The 26,835-nt window shown below is 45.3% G+C and overlaps 1 protein-coding gene across 1 annotated transcript in view; it reads right to left on the bottom strand.

Annotated features, from left to right (window-relative positions):
- Positions 1-1,345: 1,345 nt before the first annotated feature.
- Positions 1,346-26,835, bottom strand: part of KCND3 (potassium voltage-gated channel subfamily D member 3) — a 282,762-nt gene continuing 257,272 nt past the window's right edge. Inside the window, exons 3-8 of the mRNA XM_003409579.3 lie at positions 15,687-15,849; positions 6,257-6,358; positions 5,821-5,910; positions 4,177-4,233; positions 2,588-2,835; positions 1,346-1,782 (exon numbers count right to left, since the gene is read on the bottom strand). Coding sequence (XP_003409627.1) covers positions 1,581-1,782; positions 2,588-2,835; positions 4,177-4,233; positions 5,821-5,910; positions 6,257-6,358; positions 15,687-15,849 — 862 coding nt within the window. The 3' untranslated portion in view covers positions 1,346-1,580. The remainder of the gene's footprint in view (positions 1,783-2,587; positions 2,836-4,176; positions 4,234-5,820; positions 5,911-6,256; positions 6,359-15,686; positions 15,850-26,835) is intronic.

The raw sequence follows: 26,835 nt of genomic DNA, 5'->3' as shown, positions 1-26,835 counted from the left end.
CAAGCCACTTGAACAGGAATGCTGTCTAGGTTCTTAAGAAACAATCCCCACCCCCTCACTTTGCCAGAGGTGATCAGGGTTCTCCCCCATTTCAGCTGTCTTTAGGGAGTTCAGGCCTGAAGACTCCAGACCTCAAGGCATCTTTCAGACCGAGTAAGAATCATCTAGAATCTCTTACTTGCTTTGACTCCTTGGAGCATCTTCACGAGGCACACAGGCTCAACCTTCTGCAGCCTCTAGTGGGAGTTGCCTCATGCATAAGTCAGAGGAAGCTTGGTGCCCTTACCACTCTCCTCTCTGGAGGAAACTGCTCATGATGTCCCTTGGCAGAGCTCCGGATGGGCTTTTGGTGGGTCTTGAAAGAAAGGGACAAAGCAAGGTGCCTCCAGGGCTGACTTCAGCTGAAAGCCCTGGCTTCATTGTTTGCTCTTCAACGGTGCACACCAGAGTTGACTGTGCTTCTCAGGTGCTGGCTGCTTCTATTTTTAAGATCCCATTGTCATAAATCTTGCTGTTCCTCTTCTTCTCCAGAAACTAAAACTGCAGAACACCCACTGGTTCCAACCACTAGGCAAGCACCTTAGTTCTATAAGGTAGGCTTCCCTCACCCTAAACTCTCCCTGTGTTTGCTTCACTCGTTCCTCTCCCACAATTGCCTTCGTACAAATATAACTCCCAGGCACAAGACTGTAGGTGCTTGGCAGCGATGGAGAAGGCTTTACAAACATGTCTCAGGATCACTGGGACCCATGAAGAGAGACAGATGGTTGGACACAGTGAAAAACAGCCAGGGGGTGAAGCAGAGAGCTACAGAGACAAAGGAGACAGGGACAGACAAGGGTAAGGGTTGCTGGGTAGTCAGTGGGCAGCTCTGTGCAGGTCAGCTGGGCTGTGGGGGCCCAGGCTCAGTTGACCTCACCCACCTGGGGGAATGGAGAGAGAACTCAGCAATTACTGACTTCTTAGCCTAAAAGCTTTGCTATAAAAGGAGCAAAACAAAACAAAACAAAATCCATCACAAAACGCATTGTTTTGGTTCAAAGGTGTTGGGTCCATGGAGAAAAACATTTCACAAAACTCCGTTGGTGTTTTTGTTTTCCACCTTTTCCCATGAATAAATATTATCCATTAAGAGCCTTGAAAAAGGTGCTTAAATACACAGTGTTATATTTTCTTCCTCTTTTGCATGTGACAACTCGGCCTCTGTGCTGCTCTTGGTCTTGCATTTTCCTCACTGGGGTCTCCAGAAACAATTGTTATTTGGTCTGAGGCGCCTACCTCCAGGACTGTCCTGGAACGCAGCCTATGCCCCCACTACCCTATCCTCTGCCCCCCACCCGCCCTCCCTTCCTCCAGACCCAGTGAGATCCAGTACCAGGGCTCTGTCCACGTAGCAGCGGTGAACCTCGGGTGTCCCTTTGCTGCCTCTTTTTCTTTCCAGGCACAAGTTTCAGTGCTAGGGGTGCAGTGGGGCAGGCAGAAATAGTGGGGAAAGGGGGGGAGTGGTCCCAGTGGCCACCCACCAACATGCCAGCCCCCTTCGCTCCCCACTACTCTCTCTGGCCCTCTGTCCAGTGGCTTTACAAGGCGGAGACCTTGACGACGTTGCTGGCTATGGAGGGAATGTTCGTGTTAGGGCCTGGGCTGGCAGGGGGGGGCCGACTTTCCGCCTCAGGGGTTAGTGCTGGAGGGGTGGGGATGCTGATGATGGCTGTGGTGATCTGGGACGTTTTGCAGTTTGGTCTCAGTCCGTCATCTGCTTTCAAATTAAGGCTGGAGCGACTGGGATAGAAAAGAATGAATTGGTGCTGGTCCCTGCTGCGAGCCTCCCCAAGCGTCCTTGGCCCCATACATTTCTTGCTCAGAGTAACTAGGACAAATTTTTGGTGTCCCTCTACCTCTGTCTTTGGTAATCAGCTTGTAATTATCCGTTCTAATTATCATTCCTAAATTACCAACAATTGCAAAGTCATGGAATTCGGCATACACATCCCCCTCCCGCCCTAATGGCTTATTTATCTATCTTTTGTGGCATTTGACTTTTGCTTTCCCTGAATTCCCTGCAACTCACTGGAGGTAGTAGGAGGGAGGGAGAAGTCAGCCTGGGCTTCAAAATCTGCCAGGGATAAGCCCTGTGTAACAAAATTGTGAAAACTGTTCCCTTGAGAAAATGGCAGACCATTCTTTGCACTAGGCAGGTAATTTTTAAATTTTTTTTTTGAGTTTTTTTTCCCCCTTGTGTGTAAGCCCACATTCTGACTAAACCTACTATAGTATCCTCCAACAGCAAACACAGGGTTAGCCTGCAAGGATGAGAAGGGGGGGGGCACGGGGGAGAGGCAGGTAGAGGAAGTTCACATATTAGATTAAAAAAAAAAAAAAAATTTTTTTTTTTTTTTAGATAAGGGGAGGCTAAAGGACCCCCAAGGTTCTTCTAATTCAGATTGCTAATTCCATGACTAGAATGACTCAAGCCTTTGGGGATGATGGAGATGGGAGCCACCCACCTGGTGGTGAGGGAGGATGACGGGGATGGGAGCCACCTACCTGGTGGTGAGGGAGGGTGACAGGGATGGGAGCCACCCACCTTGTGGTGAGGGACGGCTGCTCGCTGCCCTGGATGTGGATCGTGCTGAGCTCTTGCATGCTGCGCAGGCGGGTGGCTGGTAGGTTGGAATTGGGCAGGTGTGTGGTCTTCTTACTACGGCGGGAGCAGCAGGTGGTCGTGAGGCCTGGATGGCTGGATAGTGAAGGGCTTCTTGTGGATGGGTAGTTCTGCATTGAGCTCTCCATGCAGTTCTGCTCAAACATCTGCTCATCAATAAACTCATGGTTCTGTGGGAGGCAGAAGGAGGAGACGTAGGAAAAGGAGGTAGGGAGGTGAGCCCCCACTCTGTATGGCTACCTATCTCTGTCCTGAGCCTTGAAGGAAGGGCTCCCAGCTGCCTGGAGCACAGATAAACATTCAGGAGGGGTGCGAGCCCGTAGGCATCAGATGAGAAAGAAGGAGAATCATCTTGGCAGCCCTGGCCATCAGATTGAAAGATGGGGACTGCCCTTGTTAAATCATGATGTGACCCACACCCCATCCAAAGCTTTGAGCTGAAGGTAAGCAGAAGACATGGAGGGATTTAGGGAATCATGAGAGCTTGAAGTGAGGACTTTACTTTTAATCTGCATGAAGCCTACTAGGAGTGACAGGTAAGGAGTCACTTACTACGAGTGGTGGGTATGCTAGGTTGTCTTTTCTGGATATAAGGGGTGAGATTCTTATGAATCTTGGGTAAAAGTGAGACATAAGCTTTTAAAGGCCCTAGATTATTTATACAATTGGGAGAGCATTGCTCTTGATAGCCAATGGGGTCAAACTGTCAGGGATATGATTTAATTTTTTATCCTGCTTATGGGACATGGATTCTTAATGGAAACCCTGGTGGCATAGTGGTTAAGTGCTACAGCTGCTAACCAAGAGGTCAGCAGTTCGAATCCACCAGGCGCTCCTTGGAAGCTCTATTGGGCAGTTCTACTCTGTCCTATGGGGTTGCTATGAGTCGGAATCGACTCGATGGCAGTGGGTTTGGTTTGGTTTTGGTTTTGGATCCTTAATATACCTGGAGGCACAGGATTCCCAAAGTCAAGTGTAAGCATGAGGAGGAAATGCCAACAGTCTCCTGATTGGAGGCCGTTCAGGATGGGGTATAGTTGAACCTGGAATAACTAAAACATGACTGGCCAAGGTGACTAAAGCCCTAAGGGCATTAGTGGCCTGGCCAAGGCTGCCAGAGTGAGAAGTCTGCAGAGAAGTAGCATGAGAACAGAGTTCAGAGAGAGACCAGCCCTGAGAGCCAACCCCAGGAGTCCCCATGGAGCTGGGAAAGTGGAATAGACAGATTGTGGCACATGGACCCTTGCAAGGTACCTACATTGGTGCCGTCTTCTACCACCCCTCCAAGCCCCTGGGGAAGTCCAAAGAGGCCATTGGAAAGGCAGTTGGGTAATTGAGCACAGGGAACTGGAAGCCTGAGCTGGTGCTGGGTGTGGCAGCAGAGGTAGGGTAAGCCCCAGAAGAATGAACAGCACATGCACAGAACTAGACCAGGGAGTAAAAGAGAAGAACCCACAGACTGAGAAGAATCAGAGAGAAAAAACATCAAGTGAATTTTTAAAAAGTTATACCTTGATGGTTGAGGTTCGTACAGATAACAGGGGATCATCCACAAGATAGGACAACCCCTACAGGACAACATGCCAATAGAAGATAAAAACACCATTGATTGTACATTCCAGCATTCCCAAGCTCATTTCTGACATTCACTCTCTCAATCCCAGCATTCCACCCTTTGAGTCCAACATTCCATCCCTTACCCCCAGCATTCTGCCTCTTTAGTTCCAGCATTCTACCCCTTGGCTCTAACATAACCCTGCTCAAACCCAACATTCCATTCCTTCCATCCCCAAATTCTTCCTCTTCTATCCCAACATTCCACCTCTTGAGTTCAACATTCCTTTTCTAAAATCTAGCATTCCATCTTTTTAATCCCAATATCCCAACCCACAATCCAACATTCTTCCCCTTAAATTCAGCATTCCACCCCTCAGTGACAGCATTCCGTTCCTCAATTCCAGAACCTCATCTCTTCAATGCCAACATTCCAGCTCCTCAACCCGAATATTTTCACATATCTTTAGATTTGCACATTCCACCCAGCATGCAACTTGGAAAGGGCAGTTGGGTCTGGGCCTATCCCTTTGGCACTTCTCTAAGTCCTTGAAATAAGTTATAGATATGCATTCATGGTTCTTAAAGCTAAGCAGTACTGGATAAATTCTGGAAACTAGGGCTTTCAGAGAACCTTTCCATTCTGAAGTCTTCATTTCACTCAACTGCCACCCACAGTGTCCACATTTGGCTCAGGTTAAGAGTCATTTAACATCTATTCATCCCACATCTGGGAGGCAAAGATATAAAACATTTGGAGTTAGAAAATTCCTTTCCTAGTGTGCTGAGCCCTGACTATAGGCTCTTGAGGGAGGGAGTTCTAACAGGAACTGGGAAGGATTTCACTTTGTTGCTCTTTGGCTTGTCCACCCTAACTTCTCCCTCCCTGCTATTCCCAGCACTTTTTGCCAAGGGTCCAGGGTTAGCCCCACTGCCCTTCCTTTCATGTCTGTTGGTGAGGCACAAGCATCATTCCACATTCCAGCCATGGCACCTAAACCATGACTCTATTTAACAATCAGCCTTTCAGTATCTGAACTCCCTGGGATTTGCAGGATGATTGGCAGGGGATGGTACTGATAAAATCTCTGGCTAGAGAAATAGATGCAATGCCTCCTTAATCTACTGTTTCCTGCTCCAAAACGGACCCACAGATTGCATCAGCTGAGCACCAGGGGTGGGGCAAAAATGAATGCTCTTCTCTACTGTCCTGTATCTCTCTGGTACAAGTTCAGCCCTAGTTTTGAAGGGCGATGCCCTTCAGAACTGAGAAACCAATAGAAAGAGTCATTAGTCCTCAGTAACTAGGACAGGGGCTGTGGGCACTGGTGTGGGGTATGTGTAGAAAGCTAGGGGTAATGACCTCCTCCATGCTGCTGCAGGACAGGGTTACCCTCCCCACCCCGATGACCTCACCCCACTTCTTGGGTCACCCTCCTGAGAGTTGATAGAGAGACCTCACCGCTACACTTTGGATCCGGAGGAGACAGGTTTCTTTGACTTCTGGAGCTTGGGCCCAGGGTGAGGATATGTGAGTACAACCTCAGAAAGGGGCCAGGGGTCAGGGGTGAGAAGGGAAGTGGCGATGGGCTGGGACTCACAGTGGTTTTTTCCAGGCAATGCAGCAGGTGGTGGTGCTGGCTCTCGATGAGTGAGGTGGTCTTGCCCATGTGCTCCTCCTCCGGGGTGCCCTAGGAAGAAAAGGAGAGCCTCTGAGTATCAGGAGAGTGGCTCCTTCCCTCTCTGGCTCCTTCATCCCTTCACAGAAGGTAGGAAGGCACCAGAAAAGTCAGGGCGAACCAAAATTCAGGGTCAGCATAGACATACTAGCCCTGTGAACTGGGGCCCTTGGTATAAAACTGGATTAGCAGTAGCAGTGATAAATCTATGGAAGAGGTATGTTTGGAAAGTTTGGTAACATGGCTTTCTCAGGGTTCAAATTGGGGCTTGGGGGCAGGAGTGCTGGTGCCCCAGGAAAGAGGGAAAGACCCCATCTCCCCACCCTTCTCCCCCAGCCCAGGCTGTCTAGGCACTTACCATCAGCTCCAGGGCCTCGTTGAGGAGCCCGTTGCGCTTGCTGTGCAGGTAAGCATTGGAGCTGCCTGTTTTGGCCACACGGATTCTGGCGAGGCGGGCCTTCTGTGATTGGCAGAGACAACAAGAGTGAGGGAGACTGAGATGCAAAAAGCCAGTAAGAGTGGGCTGCCCCTGTGGGGATGGGTTCCCAGGCAGTGTCTGATGAAGGGCAGCAGGCTGCTTCTTCCCAGCCTCATGGGTCTTTGGTTGTAGACCCAGGTTGGGTCTGAGAAACGTTCCTCTTTGTGTAAATGGGTCATGGTCAGAGCTCCTAGGCGTTTCCATTCATCTCTCCAGCTGGGGTGTGATTCTGGCAGGAGAAATACCACTCACCCAAGTCTTCCCTCCTCCCCAAAGTCACATGACCTTTATACAGTCAGCATCTCACAGTGCCTTGTGCTATTCTCATTGGAGTATGTCTTATCTCTAAGTAGACTGCAAGCTCCTCAAAGGATTGTATGTTATAGCTCTCCTGCTTCTCCCCCTCTGTCCAGTGCAGGCCCCTGCATACAGCTGGTGCCCACATATTAGTTACTAATGAGAAAAGCAAGGAGTGTGTATTCCTGCCCTTCAACACTGCGTCACTCCCTCCCTGCTTTCTTTTTTCTCCTCAGCACTTATCATGAAAGTAGTGTATGTTCTATTGATTTATCTTGCTGCTATCTCTCTCCGCCACTAGAATGTAAGCCCCTTAAGGGTAGGAGTTTTTGTTTTGTTTACTGATGTAACCCCAGTGCCTAGTACCTAGTGTTATTGTTGTTAGTTGTCCTCAAGTCAATTCCAACTCATGGCGACCCCACATGTGCAGAGTGGACCTGCACCCCATAGGGTTTTCAAAGCTGTGACTGTTCCAAAGCAGGTTGCCAGGCCTATATTTCCAGTGCCTCTGGGTGGGTTTGTACTGCCAATCTTTCAGCTAGTAGTCGCGTACTTAACCATTAGTGCCACTCAAGGGCTCCTTAGGTCCTCACATATTTTTAAAATTATTAAATGAATTTACAATGGCATGTCTGTCTTTGGGTGTGGATTCATGCATGGATGTGTCAATACATGTCTATTTTGTCATGCTTGGCTGTGGGAATGAGCGCATATGACAAGGTGACCTGATGTGTGTGTGTGAGAGGGATGGATGGAAGACATCTCCATACAATTCAGTTTAACTTGGACAGCTCCAGAGAAGGCAGCCTTTCACAGAGATGGTCTCCTGAGGAGGGCTGCCTGGTAACCTGCTTGCAGAGGCAGTAGACAGGCTGGCCATACTGCACATGCTGGCTCCTGTCCCTTCCTAATGACCGTAATCTGGGTAACCATGACAGCAGCACAGCCAAAGGACCAGGGCTAAGAGGAAGGGGACTTTGGGAGAAATGGAGAAAGGACTGGGAAGAGGGGACCTGCTGGTTTAAAAAGTGAGCTTGGGGTTTGGGCTTTAGAGGCCTAGACACAGTTCCAGGCTCTTGCTTCCAGAAACAGAAGAGCCTACCTGGACTCATAGAGCCATCCTGGTGCAGAGGCTTCAGCATGGACTCTGAACGGGAGAGTAGTTCTTGGACAATTGCTACAATTTTTATTTTTTTTTGGTTGTACTTTAGATGAAGGTTTACAGAACAAACTAGTTTTTCATTAAACAGTTAGTACATGTATTGTTTTAAGACATTGGTTAACAACTCCACAACATGTCAGCACTCTCCCTTCTCGACCTTGGGTTCCCTTTTACCAGCTTTCCTGTTTCCTCCTGCCTTCTGGTCCTTGCCCCTGGACTGGTGTGCCCCTTTAGTCTTGTTTTGTTTTATGGGCCTCTCTAACCTTTGGCTGAAGGGCGAACCTCAGGAGTGACTTCAATACCGAGCTAAAAGGGTGTCTGGGGGCCATACTCTCAGGGTTTCTCCAGTCTGTCAGACTAGTTAAGTCTGGTCTTTTTTTTTGTGAGTTAGAATTTTGTTCTATATTTTCCTCCAGCTCTGTCTGTTTGGGACCTCTATGGTGATCCCCGTCAGAGCAGTCGGTGGAGGTAGCCAGGAACCATCTAGTTGTACTGGACTCAGTCTGGTAGAAGCTGTGGTAGATGTGGTCTATTAGACCTTTGGACTAATCTTTCCCTTGTATCTTTAGTTTTCTTCATTCTCCCTTGCTCCCGAAGGGGTGAGACCAGTGTTGTATCTTAGATGGCTCTTAAGACCCCAGATGCTACTTGCCAAAGTAGAGCATAGAACACCTTCTTTATAAACTATGTTATGCCAACTGAGCTAGATGTTCCCTGAGACCATGGTCCCCCCACAGCCCTCAGCCCAGCAATTAGGTGCCTCAGGGAGTTCGGATGTGTCTATGGAGCTTCCATGACCTTGCCTTGTACAAGTTGTGCTGCCTTCCCCAACATTGTATACTGTCTTAACCTTCACCAAAGTTACCACTTATCTATTGTCTATTTAGTGGTTTTCCATCCCCACCCCTCCCGTCCCTCATAACCATCAAAAATGATTTCTTTTTGTGTGTAAACCTTTTCATGAGTTTTTATAGTAGCGGTCACATACAATATTTGTCTTTTTGTGATTGACTTATTTCACTCAGCATAATGCCGTCCAGATGCATCCATGTTATGAGATGCTTCACAGATTCATCATTGTCCTTTATTGTTGCTTAATACTCCATTGTGTGTACCATAGTTTGCTTATCCATTCATCTGTTGATGGGCATCTAGGTTGTTTCCATCTTTTTGGCTATGCAATTTCTATTTCTTATCACCTTGTCCCCAACATGGGCAGTGTCTCTTCAAGCGTCTTGCTGCTCTGGTTTATCTATTAAAATGAAGCCAGGCTGTTTTCAGAAGCACCAGGGACACACTGTGTTTCTTATTTCCTGGGAAGTCCCCCATTGGCCAGGGTCTCCTTGGCCAATGCTCTTCCTTTCCCTGCCTGCCAAATATGGAGAAGAAGCCTAGGACCACAGCCTGGAAGATCTGCCCATAAATCCAAGGAAGGACATTCCTCCAGATGGAGAGAATTGAAAGGGGGAACTAGGGAGAGAAAGGAGGCTAATCAGCCCCTACCATTCTTCTCTCTGAGCAAAGAACATTCATTCAGGATTCAGGTCAATTCTCCTCCCTAGGAATCCTGCTCTTGCCCTCCTCTCAGCTAAATGTTTACATTTAAGCAAGTTGCTCATCATTGGAGGATGTGGCTGTTATTGCTTTGGGTGAGCACTGGGTGTTGAGAGCTGCACATGGAAATTCAATTGTGTCAAGCTCATTATAGCCTTATATAATTTGATCGCACCACTTAGAGCCAGACCTTTTTTGTATCTGGGGTCTGTCTTCATTACTTTCTAGAGATGAAAGATTCTCCTGTTCTCCTTTGTGGCACTTCTTTTAATCTTATCTTACCCTGGGCTCTATTAAAGCAACTGATTGTCATATCAAATGCACTAGATCGTTTAATCATCTCCCCCACAGGATAAAGGGGTTTGCAATGTATTTACAGAGCTATACCCAGCAGAGGAAGTTTGAAAGGGCTCTCTGGCTTGGCTTTGAGCTCCGGAGGGGCAGGGACTGTGGCTTATACGTTAGGATCTTTGGCTTGATTTTGAGTGCTGGAGGGGCAGAGACTAGCACAGGGCTTTGCACTGAGTAGGTACTCGAGAAAAGTCTGTGATGGCTGAGGAAGGAAGATGATCATACACAGTTGGTTAGAAATCTATGTTCATAAAGCCATTGTAATGGGCTCAATCCACCACCCATCTGTCAGTTTGTTGTACTGTGGTGGCTTGCATGTTTCTGTGATGTTGGAAGCTATGCCACTGGTATTTCAGATACCGGCAGGATCACCCCTGGTGCACAGGTTTCGGTGGAGCTTCCAGACTAAGACAGACTAGAAGGAAAGGCCTGGTGACCTACTTCTGAAAACTAGCCAGTGAAAACCTTATGGATCACAACAGAACACTGTCCACCTCACTGCTTTGGATACATCATTAGGAACGATCAGTACCTAGAGGAAGACATCATGAGTGGTAAAATAGAGGGCCAATGAGGGTAAGGGAGGCCCTCAGTGAGATGGATTGGCACAACAGCGGCAACAATGAACTCAAACACGCTGGCAGTCGTGAGGATGGTGTTGGACTGGGTAACGTTTCATTCTGTTGTACGTAGGGTTGCCATGAGTTGGAGTTGACTGGATGGTAGCTATCTATTTATAATAGGCTCAGTCCTTGTGTGGACTGGTCAGCTTCAATGTCTTCCATGGCTATAAGGACAGCGTGAGAGTTAAAAGAGAGTGTTGAGATCATCTAGGCTTTTTTAAGGACAAGAAAATGGAGGACATGGGGGGAGGTGACTTATTGAGGGTAAGGTAGTGGACGAGGAAGACTTGAACTAAGGCCTTCCAGCTTTTAGGCCGATGCTACTTCCATAACCTCCTCCTCCTACTTTCTTGAATTCAACTCCAGTCAGGCTAGTTTTTAAACTTGAATGAAGCCCAGAAACCTGCATTTTCAACAGGTGTGGAGACTGCAGGGCCAGAGGAGAGGTCTGGAAGGAGAATGCCGCACTCTGGGCCTAGTTCCAGGTACAGTCAATGCTGGAGACCATAATTCTACCAGTCCCTGAGAAGTCCTTCACAATTAGCACTTCCTGGCTGTTGGCTGGCAAGTGCCCTTTGGCCGTGAGTATCTACACGTCTTTCTCTGGGAGAGGCAAAATAAAGAGAAAGAGGGAGAATTGGAAAGGCCAAAAGAGAACATAAGCAATTGTACTCTGGGGCATTTATCCCAGAGAAATGACTTATGTTCACACAAAAACTTATACATGAATTCTTACAGAAGCTTTATCGTAAAAACCCCAAAACTCGAATCACCCCAAACGTTCTTTGACAGGTGAATGGTTAAACTGTGGTATATCCATACTGTGGAGTTCCTACTCGCCCATAAAAAAGAACTAGCTATTGATAGACTCAACACTTCGGATCTCCAGGAATTACGCTGAGTGAAAAAGCCAGTCTCCAAAGGTTACATATGATTCCATTTACATAACATTTTTGAAGTGAACACATTTTATAAATGGAGGACAGAGAAGTGGTTCTAGGGATTAGAGATGGAGCGGAGGTTGCAGGGTGTGGTTATAAAAGTGCAACAAGAGGGATTCTTGTTGTTCAGTGTCTTGACTGTGGTGGTAGGTGCATGAACCTACACATATGGTAAAACTTAATACACACTCACACACTCATACACACACACAAACAATTGCTGGGTTGTATCCATATCAGCATCTTAGTTTTGACATTGTACTATAGTTTTATAAAATGTTACCATTGGGGAATCTGGACAAAGTATACAATGATCCCTCTGTACTATTTTTTTTACAACAAGTGAATCTACAATTAAGACAATAAAAATTACCATTAAAAAAAATACATGGGAATATTAGTAAGCCATAAAGGGAACTGAAGTTCTGATACATGTGATGACAGGCATGAACCTTGAAATCATCCTGCTGAGTGAAATAAGTCGACACAGATAGACAAATATTACATGATCTCACTTATATGAAATACATAGAACAGGTAAATGCACAGAGACAAAAGATTGTTAGTGATTACCAGGGGCCGGGGGCAGAGGGAATGGGGAGTTACTGCTGACGGGGTGCTGAGTTTCTATTTGAGATGATGAAAAACTTTTAGAAATAAAATAGTGGTGATGATTGCACAAAACAGTGAATGTAATTAATGCCACTGAATTGTACATCTAAAAATGGCAATTTTTTGCATGTATTTTAGAACACACACACACATGCGCGCGCACACACACACACACAAAGGACAGGCATCAGAACCAGAGATGGGGGTGGAATTCCCCACTCTGGTATGTTACCCTCTCTCTGTCCACTGCTAGACCACCCCACTGCTATAACCCCAATTCGCCTGGCTCAGAGACGAAGCAAAGCATTGTGGAGTCATCCCAGTAACAATTCCAAGCAAACCAGTCATGATGGAAAGAGGAGAATGGCACGATCTTCTTCTTGAGCCTTTCCTTCACACCCCAGACAAGTGGGCTGGAGCCGACCTTTGTGGCTGTTATATATCCTAAGGGTCTGGTCTGGGCTGAGAAGCCTCATTAGCTTCCCTGACCTCCTGCCCACCCCATCTCCACTCCTCACCAAGTCCCCTGGGCCTGCCTGCCTTGGCTCCTGGTGACAGGCTTGGTGCTGGAAACAGGCAGTGTCCTTTGCTTCCTCTCACAAGAAGCTCAAGGTGAAGGAGACAGAGCTGAGCAACCTTGAGGACAGACAGTAGCCAGGCTCGGAGAAAACACTGTAAATATTTACTCTGCTCTCAAAGGGAGAGAGAAGAGGGAAAGGGAGGAGGAGCCAGGAGCAGGGGAGACCCATCTTAACTGCTAGAGGAAGGAATAAGCCAAATCTTATACCTTCTGGATTTTAATTGCACAGCATGAGCTTTATAAAATCCAGAGGGAAATTCCCACCGTTCTGTTCTTTGTGGGGGCAAAAAGACAGCAGATGAGATGCCCCGGGAAGTAGGTAAAGGTGTGGGTATGGAGAGAAGGTCACTGGAGAAGCTCCCTAGAACACAACTTGAGTGGGGCTGTTACCCGTGTAGACATAGCCGTGGGCTAGTGTGCCAGGCTGAGGATTCCTTTAAACTTCACCTGCTCGAAGGAAGAATGAAGAAAACTAAAGACACAAGGAAAAGATTAGTCCAAAGGACTAATGGACCACATCTACCACGGCCTCCACCAGACTGAGTCCAATACAACTAGATGCTGCCCGGCTACCACCACTGACTACTCTGACAGGGATCACAATAGAGGGTCTGAGACAGAATTGGAAAAAAATGTAGAACAAAACTCTAACTCAAAAAGAAAGACCAGACTTGCTGGCCTAACATAGACTGGAGAAACTCAGAGAGTATGGCCCCCGGACACCCTTTCAGCTCAGTAATGAGGCCGCTCCTGAGGTTCACCCTTCAGCCAAGGATTAAACAGGTCCATGGAACAAAACGGACTAAAGGGGCACACCAGCCCTGGGGCGGGGACTGGAATGTAGGAGGGAACAGGAAAGCTGGTAACAGGGAACCCAGGGATGAGAAGGGAGAGTGTTGACATGCTGTGGAGTTGTTAATCAAAGTCTTACAACAATGTGTGTACTAATTGTTTGATGAGAAACTAGTTTGTTCTGTAAACCTTCATCTAAAGTACAAGAAAAAAAAAAAAAAAAAAACTTCACCTGCTCAGCCAAAACCTGTAAGTCAGCCCTAGCCTTGGTGGGTAGGTTTGCTACAGAATTCCTAGTTTTTCAGAGCCTCAGGCTCCTTGATTGGAAAAGGAGACCTCAGTTTGTCTCTGCCCCTTTGTTTAGGAGTGTATGAGGAACTTAGATATTGTTCAGATTTGCCAGCTGACTTGAACTGGGAAAGACATAAGACGTCTGTTTCTGGGATGGCTGGCAGGGGCTGGGGGTGGGGAAACCCTGACCTTGGGTGAAGGGGTAGGAAATAGGTGCTGGAAGGGATGGAGAGGACAGCAGGGCGCCAGGAGAGGAAGCTTAAGGAAGGCTGCTGACGTTACAGACCCAGGTAAAGAGAAGTAAAAATGTATTTCAGCACAGGCAGAGAGAGGTAGAAGGGCCCAGAGGAGGTGACCACGAAGGCACACAAAATGGGATATGCTGGAACAAACTGGAATTCTCTGCTCCTACACGTTGGAGCTAGTTTTCAGGTTTCAGTCAGCATACACAGGCCTGTTCTGAAATTCCGGATTCCTCTGACACTTGGACATTATCACTGCAAGTGGGAGGTGAATGGCACAGATCACGTGGCAGGGAAATAACCCAGCTGCAGTGATTGTGCTTGACACAGAGCAGGTACTCAGGAAGTGTTTGTGGACTGAATGAATGAATGAAAGAATAAAATAAGGAGTCCAAATTCCAGGCCTCTCTGAGCCAATATTTCAAGGAAGTCCCTCCCTGTCCATTGTGCCCAGAAAGGCTCTGACCGCAACCCCTGGAGTTTGGGATGGAGGGATGGAGGGTCACCATGCATGAGATCCTGCCGGTGGGGTACCATATTTCAGTCCTGCCCTTCCTAGTTGGAATCTTAGTAAAAGTCACCACCTAAGAATCTTTACTGGCCCCTTAGTGGTGTAAATGGTTTGCGCTGGACTGCTACCAAAACTGTGGTTTGAATCTACCCAGAGGTGCCATGGGAGAAAGGCCTGGAGATCTGCTCCTTAAAGACTACAGCCCAAATAGGGAACCCAAGGTCGAGAAAGGAGAGTGTTGACATGTCGTGGGGTTGTTAACCAATGTCATAAAACAAAATGTGTAGTAACTGTTTAATGAGAAGATAGTTTGTTCTGTAAACCTTTATCTAAAGTACAATTAAAAAAAAAAAAAAAACAATGTTATAAGTCAAGGACTGTGTGATCTTGACCAATGGCTTCATGTCATAAATGACTGATGATTTGTTGAAAGGAAGGGATACAATTAAAAATCTTTGAAATAAAAAAAAAAAAAAAAAGACTACAGTTAAGAAAACCCTATGGAGCACTTCTACTCCCTAACACATGGCGTTGCCATGAGTTGGAATTGGTTTGATGGCAACAGGTTTTTTTTTGTTTTTTAAAGAACCTTAAAAATGTGGGGTGAATGAAAGCCAGTGGAGTGGACCAGTTGTTCCAGACAGAAAGAAGTTTGAGGGTTAGTCAGGGAAGGAGGCGTCTTTCCAAGCACCAAAGCCTTCAGCCATTTTCCCCCATTTTGTGGGCAAAATGTATTCCACCCTTTCCTGCCTCTGTAAGCAGTGCATGGTGGTTATTCTCCTGATCGTCAGTTGTAGCTCTGTGCCTTAACCCAGTGATGCCCTGGAGGTTACTCACGCCTGTGGTGCTGTCCGTCCCTGAGCTCAGTGGCCTCAGCATGTTCTCTTTTCAGAGTATCCATTTTTCTTTTCAGCAAATTTATTTTTGTCGCTATGCTTTGTATAGGCTATTGTAGGATAGTGAGAAGAAATTATGATCTCCCCAAACTCTTGGCTGGGAGGAGGAGTCCAAGAGGCTGCTGATTGGTGGTGGCTGAGAGTGGAGGGGGAGCCAGGGGTCAAGGAAATTGCCATAGAATATCCAAAAGGGAGACAATCAGCCTGTGGATAATTGAGGAGTTATTGCATTTTGCAACTAACTGGGGCTGGAATGCAGGATGCTGGTTGGTTGAAGTTGGCGTGAAGTTGTTTTACTTCCCAAAGCCGGAGGGGAGGCCGTCTCAGCAGCGACTCTCTGAGGAACTCCAGCCCTGGCCACCTGACTTTTCTCAGGCACAAAAGGGGAAGGTCCAGGCCCCTCTCTGGTGCTGCCCCTCTGACCCTTATATTGCTCCATGCCTGAGTCCGAGTCTTACCTTTTGTGCCCTGCGTTTGTCAGCTCTCTGATTCTGGTGGTAAATCCGGCTGAAGTTGGAAACAATCACAGGGACCGGCAGGGCGATGACCAGGACGCCACTCAGGGAGCAGATGGAGCCGAAGATCTTTCCAGCAATCGTCTTGGGCACCATGTCTCCATATCTGAGACAGGGAGAGAGAGAGAGAGAGAGAAAATATCAGGGTAAGAGGAAGAAAGGGGCCATCTGTGAAACAAGCCAGGCTTCCCTGCCAAATATTCACCTATTATTCACTCACTCACTCATTCATTTGTTCTTTCAACAACTGTTTAGAGCACCTAATCTGTGCCAGGTCCTGAGATACAGACCTGGGAGTGAACAAAACAGACAAGGTCCTCATGTTCATGGAGCCCATATTCTACCAAGGGGAGACTATAAACAAGTAAATGAATACCTAAAAAGATTTGTGGTTTGTGGTTATTTCTATGATGAGAATAGACAGCTGCTGTGCCCAACTGGGGAAGTATGGTTAGGAAAGACCTCCCCAAGGAGGCAGCATTTAAGTTGAGAACTGAAGGTAAAAGACCCAGCCATACAAAACACCTGGGGAAGAGTATTCCAGGTAGAGAGGACAGAAAATACAGAGGCCCTGAGGTAGGAAGGAGCTTGGCCTGTTCTAGGAACTGTCAAAAAGGACCAGGGTGGCTGCAGCACAGTGAGGGTGGGGGAAAGTTACAGAAAGGAGGCTGAGGAAGTAGGCAGGGGCCAGATCATGAAGGGACTAGTGGGCCAAGGTGAACAGAATGAATTTTATCCCAAATGCAACAAGGAACCTTGGATGAGTTTCAAGCAAAAGAACAATGCATGATCTCATTTATGATAAAAATAATAAATAACTAATCCACCTTGTCTTCATGTGGAGATTTACAATTTCCAAGGTACTTTTATACCTTTACCTCATGCAAGTGCCATGAACCCTGTGAGCTATGTCTTCTTCTCCCCATTGCACAGATGCAGGAACTGAGGCTCAGAGACACTAAGTGAACTGCCCACTTTTGCTTCATTGGGTATAGCTGGGATTAAAACCCACCCCTTGCTTTGATCTTTTAAAATTTACTTATTTTAAAATATTTTATATATCTATGGTATATATTTATATTTTAAATTATTATTTTTTAAATTTTGCTTTTATGTTTTTTTCATCAACCCCACTGCCTCTGAGGGGGACCATGAGTTCCCAAACTCAGCCCCTCAAGTACTGAAGCCACTTTGGGACAGTGCCAGCTGCTCCCCAGAGCTCAGAGAAACTCTTAAGCACTTCACACCCTGCAGCTGCCCCCTGGGACTGGGTTGGCCTGGCTCCCACTCAGCCCCGGGCAGGCAGGCCAGAGCCTCTCCTCCAATCAATAAAACACTCTCCACAGTGGTTAAGTGTTTAGCCTCTTCCTTATTGAGATAATTTAAAGGCCTTATTAAGCAAAGAGCTGTGAGGACTCCTTTGGCCAAATCCAGAAACACCATCTCCTCTGCCTCTGTGCAGTCTGGGCATCTGGAACAGAAACAGGCTTGGGATGACCAGGGATGGTTGCTTCTCAAATGGTGAGGCTCCAAGTCACTCCTACTGAGTGAGCTCATGTGTCCTGGGGCTCCAATGAGGATATGGAAGGGGATGGAGTGAGGTATTCTAGAAGCATGAGCTTGTTACCTCCTAAACACCTAAATGGCTTTGTGGAGGTTATGCCAATGGTGGACACATATTTGGTGAATGAATGAATGATCTCATTTAAGCCTCTCAACACCCTGTGAAGCAGGCTCCTGTTTTGAGAACTTCCTCCTCTTCTTCCTTCCTTCTCCTTCAGTGTGCAGGCCCCCTTGTCCTGGCTCAGACGGTCTCAGACATGCCACTACATCAGGGCCTTTGATGCTCTTTCTGGAAGCTTTGCAGCCAGGTTTGCCTTCTCTGTTGTGATGTTTAGTAGAGGCCTCTAGCGCAGTGGTTGAGAGCTTGGATTCTGGAGCTCCACCATAAAATAACCGTGAATTTGGGAGGACGTTGCTTAGCTTCTTTGGGTCTCAGCTTCCTTATCTTATAGAATGAAGATAATAAGAGTAACCTATATCCTGGTGGGTATATACTAACCCTATTGTGAAAAAAGAACTGTATATAAAGGACTTATACAGCTTTATAAATCAAAAACCAAACCAGTTGCCATCGAGTTGATGCTGACTCATGGTGGCCCCATGTGTGTCAATGGCTGATTTTTTGGAAGTAGATTGCCAGGCCCTTCTTCCAAGGAGACTCTGGGTGAACTCTAACCTCCAACGTTTTCATTAGCAGCCAAACATGTTAACTGTTTGCACCACCCTGAGACTCCTTCCCTATAAAACCCAAAACCAAAACCAGTGCCGTCGAGTTGATTCTGACGCATAGCAACCCTATAGGACAGAGTAGAACTGCCCCATAGAGTTTTCAAGGAGCACCTGGTGGATTCGAACTGCCGACCCTTTGGTTAGCAGCCGTAGCACTTAACCACTACACCACCAGGGTTTCCTCCTTCCCTATAGACAATAAATACTATTATTTTTACCCAGGTATTCTGGAAACCATTGTCTTTGACGATGGGAAGCTCTAAAAACACATTTGACTGTTGAAGTTCAAAGAGTCCTAATGATGAAGAAAAGAGGGTTACCCCTGGAGACAATCATGTTAACTGGGATTTTCAGATGATACAACTGAGAGATGGATGGTGGGCATGGCCAGGCATGAAAATGAAACGTGGCAGGTGTGTATAAGAACAGGAAGGTTAAGTTTCAGGGTGATTGAGTGTCTTGGTCATCGCCTGCTGCTACAATAGAAATACCACAGGTGGATGGCTTTAACAAATAGAAGTTTACCTTCTCACAGTTTAGGAGGCTAGAAGTCCAAATTCAGGTCATCAGCTCTTAGAGAAGGCTCTCTCTGTTTTCTGGGGAAGGTCCTTGTCTCTTTTTTAAATTTTATTTTTAAATTTTATCTTTAAATTTTATCTACTGTTGTTGTTGAGAATATACACAACAAAACATACACCAATTCAACAGTTTCTACACGTGTGGTTCAGTGACATGGATTACGTTCTTCAACTTGTGCAACCATTCTTACCCTCCTTTTCTGGGTTGTTCCTTCCCCAATAAGATTAACTCACTGCCCCCTAAGATTCCTGTCTAATCTTTGCTGTTGTTGATTTGATCCCATATAGTTCTTAAAAGAGCATAATGCTCAAGGCAGACATTTTTTCCTAGTTGTCTTAGTTACCTAGTGCTGCTATAACAGAAATACCACAAGTGGATGGCTTTAACAAAGAAATTTATTCTCTCACAGTCTAGTAACCTACAAGTCCAAATTTCGGGTGTCAGCTCCAGGGGAAGGCTTTCTCTTCTCTGTTGGCTCTGGTGGAAGGTCCTTGTCATCAGTCTTCCCCTGGTCTAGGAGCTTTTCAGTGCAGGGACCCTGGGTCCAAAGGATGGGTGCTCCTGTTCTTTCTTGGTGTTATGAAGTCCCCATGTCTCTCTGCTCCTGTCTCTTTTTTATATCTCAAAAGAGATTGGCTTAAGACACAGTCTAATCTTGTAGATCTCATCAATATAAAAAAATTTTTTTTTTTTTTTATCAATATAGCTGCTGCTAATTCATCTCATTAACATCATAGATACAGGATTTACAACACATAGGAAAATTACATCAGATGACAAAATGGTGGACAATCACACAACAGTGGGAATCATGACCTAGCCAAATTGATACACATATTTTTGGGGAACATAATTCAATCCATAACACTAGTTAATCTAAACTATTGTTTGGTTTTTAAGAAGACTTCAGGGTCCTTGCTTCTTTTCAGCTTCGATTCCCAGGTTCCTCAGTGATCATGAGGCTTGTATTTTCTCCATCTCTGCTTACTTGCTGCTTTCATAATCTGCTCTTTTATATCTCAAAAGAGATTCATTCAAGACACACCCTACACTAATACTGTCTCATTAACATAACAAAGAAAGCCCGTTCCCAAATGGGATTAGAACCACAGGTATAGGGGTTAGGATTTCCAACACATATTTTTGGGGGCACACAAATGAATCAATGACACAGAGGCTAATGAAAAATAGTAAGGGCAACAGGAAGGTTGTTTGAAGAAAAAACAAGGAGGAAAGCTATGCCTCCTGCTGGGCATATGTTCTGCTGGCAAGAGATGACAGAGAAAACAGAACTCAACTCCTGTGTGCCCTCTGCCTTCTCCACCGAGAAGGACATGCTTCATTTTGGAAAGTCTGGGATCAATCTGTTTAAGAAGGATCTGGAGCCCTAGGTGGGGAGGGGAGAGCCTTGCTGCCTTCAGTGGGTTTGAAGCCCACACAGATTGAAGCCCACACAGATACCACCCCGGGATACCAGATGGGAGGAATGCACAGATGGGGCTGCAGCACCACTGCCCCAAGACCTTTGGGAAATCATGGTGCAGGACAGAAATACCAAGAGACTAGAGATGGAAAACTGTTGTGTTGATATATATTTTTTTTTTGGTAGGGTTTGGGTTAGGTTTAGGTTTAGGGTTAAGGTTAAGGTTAGGGTTGGATGAAGTTTAGGATGGGGTGAGGGTTATTCTTTTTTTTTTTCAGTTTTCTTTTTTTTTTTTTTTTATTAACTTTTATTAAGCTTCAAGTGAACGTTTACAAATCCAATCAGTCTGTCACATATAAGTTTACATACATCTCACTCCCTACTCCCACTTGTTCTCCCCCTCTTGAGTCAGCCCTTTCAGTCTCTCCTTTCGTGACAATTTTGCCGGCTTCCCTCTCTCTCTATCCTTGCATCCCCGCTCCAGACAAGAGTTGCCAACACAATCTCAAGTGTCCACCTGATATAATTAGCTCACTCTTCATCAGCGTCTCTCTCCCACCCGCTGACCAGTCCCTTTCATGTCTGATGAGTTGTCTTCGGGGATGGTTCCTGTCCTGGGCCAACAGAAGGTCTGGGGACCATGGCCACCGGGATTCCTCTAGTCTCAGTCAGACCATTAAGTATGGTCTTTTTATGAGAATTTGGGGTCTGTATCCCACTGATCTCCTGCTCCCTCAGGGGTCCTCCGCTGTGCTCCCTGTCAGGGCAGTCATCTATTGTGGCCGGGCACCAACTAGTTCTTCTGGTCTCAGGATGATGTAGGTCTCTGGTTCATGTGGCCCTTTCTGTCTCTTGGGCTCTTAGTTGTCGTGTGACCTTGGTGTTCTTCATTTTCCTTTGCTCCAGGTGGGTTGAGACCAATTGATGCATCTTAGATGGCCGCTTATTAGCGTTTAAGACCCCAGACGCCACATTTCAAAGTGGGATGCAGAATGTTTTCATAATAGAATTATTTTGTCAATTGACTTAGAAGTCCCCCCAAACCATTTTCCCCAGACCCCTGCCCTTGCTCCGCTGACCTTTGAAGCATTCATTTTATCCCGGAAACTTCTTTGTTTTGGTCCAGTCCAATTGAGCTGACCTTCCATGTATTGAGTGTTGTCTTTCCCTTCACCTAAAGCAGTTCTTATCTACTGATTAATCAATAAAAAACCCTTTCCCACCCTCCCTCCCTCCCCCCCTCAAATAAGCAATATTGGTTCACTAAGCACAAATCTTGCCAAATTAACCTTATTTCCTGTTTTGAGAGGGTTAACTGGCTGGAGGATCAGAAGAATCCTACAGACCCTACTGCAGCATGATTTTAGCAAGGTGTGTTCTTGTCCCAGGTCTTTATTTCCTTGACAAGCTGGAGGACTGTGGTGTGGATAACAGTATGATTAGTAGCGGTTGGACAACCATCTCCAGTCTTTTGGCACTTCTCAAAAATTACCAACAGTGGTCATAGACCAGCAAAGGAAGGTCATGGTTATCGTGTCAAAAGGGTCTCCTTTAATGAAAGAATAATTTAGTGAATGAAATAAAGGATTAATCTAGAGTTAGGTCTCCATTGGTGTGTTCCAGGATTTTTCGACAACTTGTAATAAGCCAGAGGGAGGCAGCATGGCCTAGTGATTGAGAGAAGAGATAGTGTTAGATATGCCCAGGTTTGAACCCTGGCCCCACCTTACCTACTAACTAATTATGGGACCTATGTAACTAGTTAAATGACCTATGTATGGTTCAGTGGTAGAATTCTCGCCTTTTGTGTGGAGACCTGGGTTCAATTCCTAGCCAATGCACCTCATACGTAGCCACCACCTTTCTGTCAGTGGAGGCTTGCACGTTGCTATCCTGCAAGGCAATCATTCAGACAGGTTTCAGCGAAGCTTCCAGGCTAAGACAGACTAGGAAGAAAGTCCTGGGGACCTGCTTCTGAAAATCAGCCAATGAAAGACCTGTGGATCACAACAGCTCAGTCCACAGCCAATCATGAGAACAGTGCAGGACGGGCAGTGTTTCGTTCCATTGTGCCTGGGGTTGCCATGAGTTGGGGGCTGACTCCACAGTAGCTAACAACAGCAACAGTTATGTGACCTTGGGCAAGTTATTTAGTCTGAGTCTCCATCACCTATAAAATGGTTTTTATATACCTAACTTACAGGGTTGTTGAGATAATTAATGAGATTACTCAAAAGAAGCACTTAATTCAGTGTCTGGAAACTGCAAATTCTCTATAAATAGCCAGTGTGATGGGCACCTATTGTTTTATACCCTCCCCCATCTAGGAACTGGGCCCTCCCCACCATTACAACATAAACTCTACCTGGAGGAGCTGCAGTATTCTTACAAACCTTCCTTTATGCCCCCACTCCGACTAGTGACAGTTAATTAGTCAGCATAGGGTAGCCGGCCCAAGCTGGGCCAGTGAGTTCATTTCCTAAATTTATTTTTTAATAGCTTTATCAGGATATAATTTACGCACCATCCATTTGAAATGTACAATTCAACGGTTTTCAGTATATTTACAGAGTTGCGCAACCATCACCACAATCTAATTTTAGAACATTTTCATCACCCCAAAAAGATAACTCGTTTCTCCCTATTAGCAGTCACTCACCACCCCCTCCCTCGGCAACCACTGGTACACTTTCTGTCTCTACGGATTTGTCTATTTGGGACACATCACGTAAGTGGAATTACATAATATGCAGTCTTTTGTGTCTGGCTTCTTTCACTCAGGTGTAACGTTTTTGAGTTCCATCCACGTTATAGCATTCATCAGCACTTCATTCCTTTTTATGGCTGGATAATATTCCATTTTATGGATATACCATGTTTTATTCATTCATTCATCAGCTCATGAACATTTGGGCTATTTCCACTTTTTGGCTGTTATAAATAATGTTACTATGAAAATTTGCATTCAAGCTTTGTGTGGATATATGTTTTAATTTCTCTTAGGAGTCATATGATAACTCCATGTTTAAAAATTTGAGGAAATGCCAAGCTATTTACCAAAGCAGCTGTACCATTTTACAATTCCGCCAGCAATGAATGAGGGTTCTAAGTTTCCATATCTTCACCAACACTTCTTATTGTCCATTGTTTTTATTATAGCCATTCTAGTGGTTGGGTGTGAAGTGGTTTTGATTTGCATTTCCTTAAGGAGTTGAGATCATTAGTCACAATTAGGCCAGAAACCAACTTCAGAACAGACTATCAATTGCTCATATGCAAGTTTAAGCTGAAGATGAAGAAAATTAGAACAAGTACAGGAGACCCAAAATAGGACATTGAGTATATCCCACTTGAATTTGGAGACCATCTCAAGAACAGAGTTGATGCATTAAACACTGATGACTGAAGACCAGACCAGTTGTGGAATAACATCAAGGACTTCATACATGAAGAAAGCAAAAGGTCAATAAAAAGACAGGAAAGAAAGAAAAGACCAAAACAGATGTCAGAAGAGACTCTGAAACTTGCTCTTGAATGTAGAATATCTAAAGCGAATGGAAGAAACGATGAAATAAAAAAGCTGAACAGAAGAAGAGCAGCTCTAGAAGACAAAGTAAAGTATTATAATGAAATGAGCAAAGACCTGGAGTTAGAAAACCAAAAGAGAAGAACATGTTCAGCATTTCTGAAGCTGAAAAAACTGAAGAAAAAATTCAAGCCTTGAGTTGCAGTTTTGAAGGATTCTATGGGGAAAACATTGAATAACGCAGGAAGCATCAACAGAAGATGGAAGGAATACAGAGTCACTGTACCAAAAAGAATTGGTCGACATTCAACAATTTCAGGGGGTAGCATATGATCAAGAACCAATGGTACTGAAGGAAGGAGTTCAAGCTGCGCTGGAGGCATTGGTGAAAAATAAGTCTCCAGGAATTGATGGAATACCAATTGAGATGTTTCAACAAATGGATGCAGTACTGGAGGTGGTCACTCATCTATGCCAAGAAATTTGGAGGACAGTACCTGGCCAACCAGTTGAAAGAGATCCATATTTGTTCCCACTGCAAAGAAAGGTGATCCAACAGAATGCAGAAATTATTGAGCAATATCATTAATATCATATGCAAGTAAAGTTTTACTGAAGATAATTCAAAAACAGTTGCAGCAGTTCATCAACGGGGAACTGTCAGAAAGTCAAGATGCATTCAGAAGAGGATGTTGAACGAGGGGTATCATTGCTGATGTCAGAAGGATCTTGGCTGAAAGCAGAGAATATCAGAAACATGCTTACTTGTGTTTTATTGACTATGCAAAGGCATTTGACTGTGTGGATCATAACAAATTATGGATAACATTGCAAAGAATGGGAATTCTAGAACACTTAAGTGTGCTCACCAAGAGCCTGTACATAGACCAAGAGGCAGTCATTTGAACAGAACAAGGGGATAATGTGTGGTTTAAAATCAGGAAAGGTATGCATCAGAGTTGTATCCTTTCACCATGCTTATTCATTGTGTATGCTGAGTAAATAATCTGAGAAGCTGGATATATAAAGAAGAACACAGCATCAGGATTGGAGGGAGACTCATTAACAACCTGCAATATGCAGATGACACAACCTTGCTTGCTGAAAGTGAAGAGGACTTGAAGCACTTACTGATGAAAATCAGACTACAGCCTTCAGTATGGATTACACCTCAACATAAAGAAAACAAAAATCCTCAGAACTGGACCAATAAGCAACATCATGATAAATGGAGAAAACATTGAAGCTGTCAAGGATTTCCTTTTACTTGGATCCACAATCAACACCCATGGAAGCAGCAGTCAAGGAATAAAAGGTGCCATTGCATTGGACAAATTGGCTGCAAAAGACCTCTTTAAAGGATTAAAAAGCAAAGATATCACTTTGAGGACTAAGGTGACTTAAAGCCATGGTATTTTCAATTGCTTCATATGCATGCGAAAGCTGCACAATGAACAAGGAAGACTGAAGAAGAGTTGACACCTTTGATTTATGGTGTTGGCAAAGAATATTGCATATACCATGGGCTGCCAGAAGAACAAACTAGTCTGTCTGGGAGAAGTACAGCCAGAATGCTCCATGGAAGCGAGGATGGCAAGATCTTGTCTCACATACTTTGGACATGTTATCAGGAGGGACTAGTCCCTGGAGAAGGACACCATGGTTGGTAACGTAAAGGGTCAGCAAAAAAGGTGAAGACCCTCAGTAAGATGGATTGACACAGTGGCTGCAACAATGGGCTCAAGCATAGCAACGATTGTGAGGATGGCACAGGATGAGAGGCAGTGTTTCATTCTGTCATACAAGGGGTTGCTGTAAATCACAAACGACTCAATGGCACCTAACAACAACAACAACAAGTCCCTAGGTGGAACAAACAGTTAAGTGCATGGCTACCAACTAAAGGTTGGCAGTTTGAACCCATGCAGAGGTGCCTTGAAAGAAAGGCCTGGTGATCTACTTCTGAAAGGTCACAGCCTTGGAAACTCTATGGCAAGCAGTTCTACTCTGTAACACATGGGCTTGCCATGAGTCAGAACTGACTAGACAGCAACTGGTTTGGGATTTTCTAATGATGCTGAGCACATTTTTCCTTCCCTGAAATTTTTAACTGTGAGACCAGATCAACCTCCTTCAAAGAAGTTGAAGGTGCAACAATAAAGCTCTGTATCTGTTGGCCGCCACGTTTTCTGCCATGGGAAAAAGCCAGATTGTAGTTAGTGAGAAAGACGGTCGACACGTACAAAGGTATGAGTGATGGAAAGGGAAGTCTGATGGAATTTGAGTTGCTGTTCTGATTTGTACTGAGAGCTTTACCCTTGCCTTTCCTGTGGCTTAGTTGTTCAATCCTTCCTTAGATTCCGTGCACCAACAAATTATTATTTTTGTTTAGCCTTCTTCCATTTGGACCCAGTTATGGATTTAATTGCGTCCCCCAAAAATGTGTGTCAAGTTGGCTAGGCCATGATTCCCAGTATTGTGTGGTTATCCTCCATTTTGTGATCTGATCTAATTTCCTAAGTGTTATAAATCTTAATCTCTATGATATTAATGAGGCAGGATTAGAGGCAGGTATGTTAATGAGGCAGGACTCAATCTATAGGATTAGGCTGTATCTTGAGCCAATCTCTTTTTTTAAATAATTTTTATTGTGCTTTAAGTGAAAGTTTACAAATCAAGTCAGTCTCTCACATATAAACTTATATACACCTTACTACGTACTCCCATTTACTCTCCCCCTAATGAGTCAGCCCACTTCCTCCTTCCAGTAGTCTCTCCTTTCACGACCGTTTTGCCAGTTTCTAACCCTCTCTACCCTCCCATCTCCCCTCCAGACAGGAGATGCCAACACAGTCTCAAGTAGCCACCTGATACAAGAAGCTCACTCCTCATCAGCATCTCTCTCCAACACATTGTCCAGTCCATTCCATGTCTGATGAGTTGTCTTCGGGAATGGTTCCTATTCTGGGCCAGCAGAAGGTCTGGGGACCAGGACCACGGGGACTCTTTTAGTCTCAGTCAGACCATTAAGTCTGGTCTTTTTATGAGAATTTGGGGTCTGCATCCCACTGTTCTCCTGCTCCCTCAGGGGTTCTCTGTTTTTCTCCCTGTCAGGGCAGTCATAGGTTGTGGCCGGGCACCACCTAGTTCTTCTGGTCTCAGGACGATGTAAGTCTCTAGTTCATGTGGCCCTTTCTGTCTCTTGGGCTTATAATTATCTTGTGACCTTGGTGTTCTTCATTCTCCTTTGATCCAGATGGGTTGAGACCAAT

Source organism: Loxodonta africana, chromosome 3 (assembly GCF_030014295.1).
Source record: "Loxodonta africana isolate mLoxAfr1 chromosome 3, mLoxAfr1.hap2, whole genome shotgun sequence".
In the NCBI taxonomy this organism is placed as follows: Eukaryota; Metazoa; Chordata; class Mammalia; order Proboscidea; family Elephantidae; genus Loxodonta; species Loxodonta africana.
The sequence above is the reverse complement of the archived record's forward strand: the minus strand, read 5'-3'. Positions and strand labels throughout refer to the sequence as shown.